This window comes from Rhincodon typus, chromosome 2 (genome assembly GCF_021869965.1).
Source record: "Rhincodon typus isolate 14 chromosome 2, sRhiTyp1.1, whole genome shotgun sequence".
NCBI classification, from domain to species: Eukaryota; Metazoa; Chordata; class Chondrichthyes; order Orectolobiformes; family Rhincodontidae; genus Rhincodon; species Rhincodon typus.
This window is the reverse complement of record NC_063333.1, coordinates 137,868,629-137,880,145: the sequence shown is the minus strand read 5'-3', so window position 1 is coordinate 137,880,145 and position 11,517 is coordinate 137,868,629. Positions and strand designations below refer to the sequence as shown.

General features: G+C 38.7%; 2 protein-coding genes across 3 annotated transcripts in view; both read right to left on the bottom strand.

The window, feature by feature from the left end:
- ripk1l (receptor (TNFRSF)-interacting serine-threonine kinase 1, like) overlaps positions 1-11,517 on the bottom strand; it is a 171,643-nt gene that overhangs the window by 109,678 nt on the left and 50,448 nt on the right. The window lies entirely within an intron of this gene.
- The window catches only part of LOC125485603 (dnaJ homolog subfamily C member 13-like), a 23,884-nt gene continuing 13,072 nt past the window's right edge, over positions 706-11,517 (bottom strand). The window contains exons 8-13 of the mRNA XM_048609143.1: positions 9,126-9,281; positions 7,847-7,903; positions 4,547-4,668; positions 4,390-4,465; positions 1,808-1,903; positions 706-878 (exon numbers count right to left, since the gene is read on the bottom strand). Of these exons, the coding sequence (XP_048465100.1) occupies positions 723-878; positions 1,808-1,903; positions 4,390-4,465; positions 4,547-4,668; positions 7,847-7,903; positions 9,126-9,281 (663 nt within the window). The 3' untranslated portion in view covers positions 706-722. The remainder of the gene's footprint in view (positions 879-1,807; positions 1,904-4,389; positions 4,466-4,546; positions 4,669-7,846; positions 7,904-9,125; positions 9,282-11,517) is intronic.

Below are 11,517 nucleotides of genomic sequence, written 5' to 3'. Positions count from 1 at the left end.
CCTTTGACTCCCTTACCCAAGAATCTACCTTCATATTGAATATATTCAATAACACCATCTTCACAGCCTTCTGAGGCAAGAAATTTGTACAACACAATTTTAATCTGTGCTAAAAAGGCAACACTTAATTTTTCCAAGTGCGCCTTAGTTCTGGACTTACCCCAGGAGAAACCATTCTTTGTGCCTCAAGAGTAGTGATATATTTACAAGCTATGACACATCATTAGCATTACACATCAGATCAGTAGGAAAAGCTGAGATCAGAGGTTACAAAATGGGACTGGGATGAAAGAGCAAGTTAGATACTCAGGGGTTGTTGAAGCTGGGACAGTGCATGCAATACCAAGCGGAATAGAAGGGAGGGAGGGAGGGAAAGGAGTGGTGGTAGGGAAAACAGGAAGCAGAAAAAGAAAGAGCAAAGTGTTGGCAAATAGGGTACACAGACTTGACAAAATCTCAACAAAAGTGCTATTAAAAGGAGCCAGGTGCAGCACTAACAAATTCTGACTCTGCTATTCTGTGTCATTTCTTCTCCCAAGTATTTAATGGCAGATGGCAATTACAGGAACAAGTGTCTTTTTTTAAAAAGTTAAAGAATGCAATATAGCATTTTGGGACACTACTAAATAGCAAATAGCTGTATTCTGCCATAGCGTCTCAGGCATTAATAAATTGAATTGATCGAATGCATTTAGCTCATTTTCTTTTCATGGAAAAGCAGATCAAAAATTTACCTCCTTTTGAGCAATGCCCATTCTGTCTCTCCAGTGTAACAAAAGCAAGTCAACCTTTTCTTTGGCAAATTTCTCTACCTCTTTAGCAGCTCGTCCAGCCCTTCGTTGCCACTCTGGGACTTTACCAAATTTACCATATTGATCCTGTTGAAAGTACACAACTGAGAAATACACACCACGTACATGAAACAGAAAATACTTGCAAGAAACTGTTAGAAGTCTGCATTTTTCAAGAATTTACGTTCAAGCAGATAAAAAGAGAGACAACAGATAACAGGGATAAGGCCACAGGAGCAAAAGGACACAATTCTTATATAGGGTTAAAAAACAGTAAGTGTGCCTCAAGAAATAAAAGATCTTGAACAGCGTAGCAGGACAGTTATCAAGCCTACATTCAGTTTCCGATTTGGCCCTTAAACCAACTGTGCAGAGAGAGGGGGAAATAACCTGGCAGGTGACTCCTGCTGGCCAGCTACAGGCAATCTGGAAGTTGGTCACTTGCCTCCTTAGTGGGAGTGGTCAAGGCAAATATAAAAAAAAAACTAACATTTGTTGTAAGTTTCCCTAGCATAATTTTGAATCCAATTGTGGGATGATAGTCGGCATTTCTGGGGAGGGCAGGGATGACTGTTGAACAACTGTTACTACAATACAATTAAGTCACTTACTAGGTCACTTTAGCAAGGAGTGAACAAAGTGTCAGTTAACATTCCTGTTGGGCTGGATTAACAAGGATAACAGGTTGGTTGCCTTCCTTAAAAAAGGATATTAGCAAACCATTTGTGTTTAAATCATGATACAACAAATTCATGCTCACCTTTTTCAATGACAATTTGATTTTTTTTTAAATCTAAAATTGCCATGTCTGATTTAAATTCATGTTTTCTCTTCATTATTGGCGCAGGTGTCTGAATTACCAGTCCTGGAACAATCACTCTGCTATTTTCTGGTTGAATAAGATAATTCAGTTCCCTTCTCATCTCCCCTCTCCGTTCCAATGAGTAATTTTCTCCAGAAGAACAAAGTTTATTCTAGCAACATGTTGAAAACAAGCAGCTATTTTCTGTACTTACTGTTGCAATTTTTACATTATCCCTGATATGCATCCTGTCAATTTCTTTTTCTGGTACTTGCTCTGTGCTGTCAAGGTATGCCAGTAAGCCTGTTGGCTGAAAACAAGGCAAAATTCTCAGTGCAAAACATCAAATGTTTCCCAGTTATTAAAAATGCAATTATTGATGAAAAATGAGGCATACTATGAAACCTTTAGGCTTGCACTCATTAGAACTGAATTACAAGAATGCCAGAAGATATTCTGTACATGATAAATTCTTAACTAGCTGATCAGCATCAGAGTGATGCTGACCAGCTGGTCAGCATCTCTTTTTACAGCACCACAAATTCTTGGCAAACAAGCAACTTTGTTAAAATCCTCAACATTAATTGTTTACAATTGGGAATATGAAACACACATGATTAGGATAAATATCTGCATTCTTTTTTGAAAGGTTGCAACATCAAAACATGAAATCCCTGTCACCTAATTCTGTTCAAAAAAGCCAGAAAATCCTAACAATGCAATATTCAAACTTTTTTTTTTTTAAAATCTTCCTTTCCTTTGGGAAAAGTTCAAAATATCGAAAAGCACTTTAACCTTTGATTCCCGACCTGATCGAGGGTATAATATTTTAGATCAGGTGCAGACATAAATTAGTTGTTTGAGATTCAAAATCAATATTTCCAATTAATTTCCAGAACAAAGAACACTAGCTCAGTAAGATGGCCAAATGAGGAGTTTAGCCATACAGTCCATGCAAGACACGGAATTGGTTGGCAGCGTTGAGTTAACCAAGTTCAATCAGAACAATCATCGGAATGCTCCAGTGGAAGTCAGCAATCCCATATTGGGGGAGAGGTAATGGGAATGACTCCTTCTCCTGATCACCACCCAGCAACTGGATGTCCAGGACAAGATCCTGTTTAACAATGATACATTTGAAAATACTGAGATAAAATATCCCTTCAAGTGCCACATGAATAATGAACAAGTGTAGTAGTACAAGAGGATACCTTTTTTTTTGTGAAGTTATCAAAAGCAAGGAATCATCTCCTTCAGGTGATGACAGAACTAGAGAATTTAATCCTAACTGAAGCCTTTAAGCTGCAAAGGATCACACAAATGTACTGACCTTTCAGCAAAACTGGACCAGCTAAATTTGAACCAGTACATTTGTGTGATCCTTGGTAAGCAGGTTCAGAACAGGTTAAGGTATAACTACTCAACTGCTGGTTCACAGTACAAACCCATTCTGCATTAATGGAGAGATACAAACAATCACCGCCTGTCTCGCTCAGGAGACGAAGTAGGGTAATAAGCACCTTAAAAATCAGCAAATGAGGCAGTTACTGCTTAGCTTCTGAAGTTTACGAACAAAGTCAATAGAAACATAGAAAACAGGAGCAGTTGGCCATTCAAGCATTCAATATGGCCGTATCCTGTTCCTGCTTTTGCCCCAAATCTTTTGATTTCTAACGCCACACAAATTCTTTGGGTAAAGAACATTTTTCCTACATTTACCCTGTCTAACCCTGTTAGAATTTTACAGGTTTCTAGAGATGCCCCCTTCATTCTTCTGCACTCCAGTGAAAGCAATCCTAACCGATCCAGTTTCCTTTCACACGTCAGTCCTGCCATCCTAGGAATCAGTCAATCAAATCCGATAAACCTTCATTGCACTCGCTCCATAACCAGAACCTACTTCAGTTAAAGGAGGGCCAAAACTGCACACAATATTCCAGGTGAGGTCTCACCAAGCCTCCTGCTCCAGTACATGAATCCTCTTGCTACATAGGCCAACATACCATTTGCCTTCTTCACCGCCTGCTGTACTTGCATGCTTACTGTTTGTGGCTGTTGTGCAAGAATACCCAGGTCTCACTGCACCTCCCCCTTTCCCAATCTAGCTCCTCAACTCCCTCTTTCTCTGATTACAACCCTCCATATAGCTCTCTTACAGTGAGGTATTTCAATATTTTGCCATTATTCTTCCAGCCAAAGCTTGACAAGTTATTGATGGAGTACACTATCACAGGGAACATTCCTCAGATTTTCCAATAAAGTGGGTAAAAGGTAAGAAAAACAAATGTAGAAAATTCTCTGCTATCCTTAATAGCACAAGTGTTCTTCAATTCAGGGAAGTCTCAATTAATCTTCAGTTTTCATTATCCTATGGAGGGCCATGGATCCTAATCATCATGGGAGGTAATGAACAGCCCAGTATGTGGCGATACTCTTTGCACCTAACCGCATTATCAAGGATCTACTGGTGTTGAGCCCAACAGAACACCTTAAAAAAAACTGCTGCTGCAGACTGATCTTAAACGAATTACAAAAGATTTTAAAATACAGCTGTGGAACTCTGCTGCGTTGATCAAGCTTCATAAATAGAGCTCCAAATATGGCTCAAAACAACTAAAGCATCTAACGCTGGACACCAAACCAAATTCATGAAGAAATCAAATTATGGACAATATCATTCTGAAAGACGCAGTTATTTGTGAACTCATTTGTTCTTAGTTCAGTTCACAAAAAGGTATATTGAATGTTTAGTACAAATTTAGAAGTTTAGAAAGCATAGATCACAAAATTACTTACCAAAATGCGTTTCAGTAAATTCAATGCTGTTGGATTTTCTGCTGTCCAAAGACCCACCAAATGTCTACTTAACTGCCTGAAACAGCATAGTTAATTTTTCATTTTTTTGTAATGAACAAACAGAGCTTAGCAAACGCTGGTAAAATATTATACATACCTATTAGTTAGCATCCGCTGATCTGTACTAACTGTAAACATTGATGTATGCAAGTGGCTGGGTAGGGCACCCTCACTTAAGGCAAGTTCCTGCATCTTTGTTGCAATTTCTTTGTCACCTTCCTTGTTGGGAAGAAAATACATTTACAAACAGATCAAACTTAATGTTCATTAAAGTGAGATTCAACCACTTTAAGAAACAGTAAATTTCCCTTTCCCCTATCATGTCCTGCTTCTTCAATATCACCGAACAAAATATTTCCTTGTGAACCATACTGCCGCAATCACTATATACAACACCAAACTTTATACCTTCCTACACAAAGCTAATTTGATTACAGAAGAATTCACTAGAGCTGGTTTGAATTTTCAGCTAACACATGTATAGCTCAATTAACTTACCCATATCTTAAAACTGATATTACATCAGCATCGTTTAAAAAAATTTAACATTCAATTGCTCATAAAGGAACAGCTGTCAGATTTTTCCCACTCGTTATTAATTGTCTTAAACATACTGTATAAGACAGACAGCATAGGACATGAAGCATCATAATTACTATTCTTGAACAAAATATAGAGTATAGACTCGAATAAAAGTTGATCTTGCGTAAAAGTAGACCACCTATTTTTAGCCAAAAAGTCTTGAATTTTCTATATCAGGTGTAAAAGTCGACCCTAGTTTTTCCCACAGATAACAGATCAACATTTGTAAGTCAAAGGTAATGTCCTGTACATAAATGTTACGATGAGGAAATGGTCAGTGAGACTGTTATGAGAGTCAAACGTCTGAACTTTTTAAGAAAGTCAGAAATAAAAGCTTAAAATTTTAATTTGAAAAACAAAAACAAAACAACAGTAGCTGAGAGAAAATGGAGGGAAATGGAAGAATTTGGCAGGAAAGTTTAAGACATTACTGTAATTTGTTGTTTTCTTTTCACTTGTTCAGAGAAAAACTGGGCTTCTGCTAACAATACAGTACTTTGGACTGCAGCACGAATTCCAGTCCCTCAAAATTAGTATCCATGTAATAATCATTCCCATAAATTTAACCTAAAAATTCAACTTTTACACGAGTATATATGGCACAGCAACTGAGATTTTCAGGGAAGGCCATCCAAGTGTTGGCGAATTGTTGATGCCAGGTTTTTGGACAACCTGGTCCATCAATCACAAGTGACAATATATAGCTATGAAGAAAACAATTTACCTTCTTTGATGACTAATAAAATAAATTAGAGTTTTTATTGATAGTAGGCATTGATATGGCCATAAGACATAGGAACAGAATTAAGCCATTCAGCCATGGCTACCCTGCCATTCAATGAGATCGCGGTTGATCTGATAATCCTCAGCTCCACTTTCCTGCCTAATTCCTCATTCCTTTATTTATTAAAAATAGGACTCTCGGCCTTGAACACACTTAATGACCCAGCCTCAACAGTCCTCTGCAGTCAAGAATTCCACAGATTCACCCTCAGAAAGAATTCCTCCTTGTCTGCATTTTAATAGATAACCCCTTACTGAAATAGGTGTACGTTAGGTTTAAGAATTTTTCCCATATTGAACAAAGTAACCCAATCATTTCACACTGGAATTTGAGAGCCCGAACAAATTGAAAATTAATAGCTATACTGCATGCATAGATTGAAAGCAAAATTATTAGTGCAAAATTTAACTTGTATACACAAATCTTTAATGTAGTAATACAGCCCGAGGTGCTTCACAGTAGCCACAGACAATATTTACATGAGTCACTTAGAAATATTACAGTAGCTAACTATAATCTTCAGATTGCATCTCCAGTGATCTTCAGAAAACATCTCAAAAAGTGTGAAGATGAAATGTATGGGTTTTGGGGGTGGGGGGGAGGAGAAGAGATGGGGCTAGACATCTGAAAATATAAAACTTTCAAAAAAGGTGCTGAAAACTCAACAAGTGCAATAACCTGGAGGAGACTGTCAGGTTAAAAAAGAGTAAAACAGTTCAGGAGGCCATAGTGTAATTTAAGCAGAATTATTAGAATTTTAAAGGAGACCTTTCCAAACCAGATAGGTATTTGCCACTTGATATCAAGACAAGTAGAATGACAGGGCATTTAATCATTTCCCAATCTATCAATCATGTAAAATAGGAACCTGCAGTATCTTCGTGTATCAGTCACTGAAAGCAAAAAAGCACACAAGTGCAACAAGCAGACATGAAGGCAAATTATATATTGGCCTTCACTAAAACAGGGTTTGAATACAGGAATAAGGAAATCTTAATGCAGCTCTGTTGAGCCTTGGGGAGACCACATCTGAAGCATTTTGTGCATTTTTGATCGTGTTGCCATAGAGCAAATGCAGCAAAAAGATCAAGCTCTCATTGTCCCACCTCTGCCTTGCAGCAAAATGGCTCACATTCTCTCCTCATTCTGATAATTTCATAAAGGTTCAACATACTGGCTCCTGGGATGGCAGCTTGGTCATACAAGGAGAGACTGGGTCAAATAAACTTGCATTCACTGGAGCTCACAAGAGAAAAATGGATCTCATTGGAATAGGTAAAATTCTGACAGGATGGGGCAGACTGGCATGTATGGCATTTTCATTGGCTAGGGGTCCACAATAAGGGGTCCTAGTCTCAGGATAAGGGGGTAGGCCATTTCAGACTGAAATGTGGAGCAATTTCTTCACCGAGGGTGATGAACCTGTTATCTACCACAGAAAGCTGTGGAGACCAAGTCACTGAATGGGTATTAAAAAGAAATACATAGATTTCTAGAGGTTGAAGGGGTGTGGGGAGAGAAAGTAGGAGTATGACACTGAGAAGAATCAGCCACAATCTTTTTGAATGGCAGAGTGGGCTTAATTGGCCTAAGTCAGCAGAGACAGTGTTGATGGATAGATAGGACTCAATTAGGATGAGTGACAGAACTTTGGACAAGCTCAAATTTACAAAGTGTAGAAGACTAGACAGAAGGCCACTGGAATAGACCGTCTAGAGTCAACAAGAGTAAAATGAGGATTTCACTAGCTAGTGGGTCAAGAACAGAGTAAGGCAATATTACAAGCGGTGGAAATAGGCAGGCAAGGCTGGCAACAAAGCAGATAGGGTTACAGACTCCAGTAGGGCAGAGGTTGCAAACATTCATGTTCATACTGAGACTGTATCCAGAAAGTCAGCAGCTATACTCTTAATCGTTGGAACTTTCTGCTCATTTAATAATCTGACAAGTCGTGAGCCAAATCAGAGGTACGAGCTAAGAAAAGTAGAGGTGTTAAGGTATAGCTTAATAAGTTGTTATTGTAATACTCACTTCTATAATAGCTTTCATAACTAAACCTGCACCTTTCACAATGGCCATGGAAGGGTGCTAAACGAAAAGAAAACAGATTATTCAATACCATCTTTAAACAGACAAGTCCTGCAATTCATGAGGAACTGTCACCATTTCGCGTGAAAATAATACATAGACACACCCACTTAGATCAACTGCATCTCTACCCACAGCTTTTTATTCAAGAACTAACGGCAAGTAGGAAATCATGTTCCAAATTTTCTAGATATCAGTAGAATTATCCATGTTAACCAGGTTCCACCATCTAGGGTGGGGGATTTCAAGACTCGGGGGCACATTAAGGTGAGAGGAGAGATTTAAAAAGGACATGAGGCAATTTTTTCACAGAGGGTGGTTTGATTGTGCAATGAACTTCCTGAGGAAGTGGTGGATGTGGGTACAATTACATTGTTTAAAAGACATTTGGGTCAGTACACGACAGGAAAGGTTTGGAGGGATACAGGCCAGGGTCAGACAGGCGGGACTAGTTTAGTTTGGGATTATGTTCAGCATGAACTGGTTGGACTGAAGGTCCGTTTCCATGCTGTATGACTATGACTGTATATATCAGCAATTTTCAACACCCGTAAAGCTCTCAGTACGTCAGTGTTTTGACCTCAGCAATATTTCTGTACCAATGGAAAGTGGTTCTCACTGAATTAGCATCTATGTGGAGGATAATGCCAAACAGTCAATGCCATATAGAGTTTTCTTCCATCCATACATGTAGAATTAAACTGCCCCAAGCATATTTTACAGTTTTGTCCATTTTAATATTTTATATTCTACCCATTCCCCTTCATTTGGTAGTATAGAACTTGAATATTGCCAAGAAGAGTCTTTTTAAAAGAAGATTTTTAGTCGTGCGCTTGTCAGGACAAATCACAAGGAATACCATAGTGAAGGAAAAACAACATTTGTACTGTATGAGAAGAGAATGCAGATGCTTGACCAGTGCACTGATTGCTAGAAGCATTGCCATGAAAAATGAACCAGTTAGATAATGACTGATATCATCTCATCATGATTTATTCTGGTATTTCTTGCAAATTTTCTTGATGAGCACGATAAAAGTCAACAAAACGTGCCTTCCTTTTTCAGTAATACATTAGTTACTTATTGACTGTTGAGACCAACACGGGTGGACCTCATGTCTTGAGCCAAAACTCAATGTTTCAAACCAGTGGACTATCCAAGTCCTTCTTCGGGCTGCAAAAGTTAAATTTTACAAGAAATCTTTACACAGGGAAAGACCTACCTGGAAAAGTTTGAACAGGGTTCTTCCAACATCTGCTACCATTTCTAACAACATATCAAACTGCTGCCCTTCAGTTGTCTCACTATATGGAGCACAGAGGGCAAACGTAAGAAAATCCAGTAGAGAACTAATCACCAATGCACCTGTCCCATGATCCTGCAGAGAAAAGAATTGAAGAGCGTGAAAGCAGTAATGGCCTGACATTAGCAAAAAGATTAGCAAAAAGAAAGCTGTTAGGTTACAGATAATTATCCCTTCGTCTGCCAAATTATTTCTCTTTAGGCTCCAACTCCACTTATTGCTCACTCCCCCGCAGCCCCCCACCCCACCCTCAAGATAAATACCACTTTTCCCCAGATGCTATCAATTATGAAGAAGAGTCACTAGATTCAAAACATTAGCTGTTTCTCTTTCCATGGCTGCCAGCCTGAGTTTCTCCAACAATTTCTGTTTTTGTTACAGATAATTAAAAACATGCCAAGTTTAGAATTAAAGGAGTCAGGAAAATCCCAAATTCAAATCTAGCTAAGGGCAGTGATTCAGGTAGGAAGAGAACGAGCTATAACTGGCCAATGTTCACAGGCTAATAACTGAACAAAATAAAAGGAAAAAAGCTCATTCTGAGCTCCACTTCAAAAGCACAGTTGCAGACTTTTAGGTGCCAAAACAGCCACTGACATTTAACATGAAGCCAGATAGAACGACTTGAGCATGTGACCCAAGGACAGATTAGTCAAATAGGAGGACGAGCAGATCACATGGCCTGCTGAGCCTGCTCTGCCATTTCAATATGAATATGGCTGATCTTGGGATTCAGCTCTACTTTCCTGCCCACTCTCCATATCCCTAGGTTTCCTGAGACATCAAAAATCTGCCTCAGCACAAAGTTTTTTTTTTTTAATTCATTCATGGGATGAGGGGGTCACTGGCTAGACATGCATTTATTGCCCATCCCTAATTGCCCAGAGGGCAGTTAAGAGTCAACCACATTGTTGTGGGTCTGGAGTCACATGTAGGCCAGAGGAGGTTAAGGATGCTTCCTTCCCTAAAGGACATTAGTGAGACAGATGGGTTTTTTCCAGACAATCAATGGATTTATCATTAGACTCTTAATTCTAGACTTTTATTGGATTCAAACTCCACCATCTGCCGTGGCGGGTTTCGAACCTGGATTTCTGCTAGACTGTCAATCCAATAATACCGCTAGACCATTGCCTCTCCAACCAACGATACCAACATAATAAATCAACAACTTTTCCACAATCCTTTAGGCGCAAAATTCCAAAGATTCACAACCTTTGAAGAGGTTTCTCCTCATGCTATTCCTAAATGATCAGCCACTTGAGATAATGTTCGTTTAACATGCAATGACAAACAATTTCTCAACATCTACTCTGTCAACCTCCTTTTTCCCCCTCCATGAGATCACTTCTCATTCTAAACACTAAAGAATGAGAATCCAATTTACTCATTCTCTCATTATAGGACTACTGCAAATCACAGGAATTAATTTAGTGAACATTTGCTGTAATGCCTCCAATGCAAGAACATCTTTTCTGAAATGCAGAGACCAAAACAGCACACAGTACTCCACGTGGTTTCACCAAAACCTTGTAAAATCATAAGACCTCTGCACTCCTGTCCTCTGAACTATTTATAAAACACCAACATGCCATGTGCCTTCCCAATTGCTTAATGTACTTGCTGCATATATCTTGCAAGAACCCACTAAAATCTCTAACACTTAAGTTTCACATTCTTTAAAAGAAAAATCTGCTTTTTCTGGTGCAAGATCAAAAGTGATTACCTTCACACATCCTGGCATTCACTTAATAGGTCTGTATCTATGTGCTGTCTTACCTTTGCAATTAATTTTACATATCCCTAATCGCTGGTGATATTAGTTACTTAGATGGAGACACAAATATAGATCACAAATAACTGAGGCCCCAACACTGAGCTTTCTGGCACTCCACCAGTCACTGCCTGCCAACTTGAAAATATATTTTTTTGTTTATACCCACTCACTGCTTCCTTCCATTAAAAAATACTCTAGCCACATTAACATATTAACCCCAAACATATTAAACCCAACTGCATTGGTCCCATCTTCCTCTTAAGCTTTTGTGTAACTTAAACAAAATTATCAATAACATGAGATGACGCCCAAGTATGGGCCAGTGCCTTAGGTGAAAGTAAAAACCACATTTTTCCATTCAGCTATTTGCATCACCATTACTTGAAAGCAGAATTAGAAGTAAAACGGATTTTCAAGAGTCTCAACATCCAGGGTCTCATTTTAAAACCAGTGAAGAAAAAATGTCAACCATCGATACAAAAAGCACACATACCAATGATAACAAGGTGTAGAGCTGGATGAACACAGCAGGCC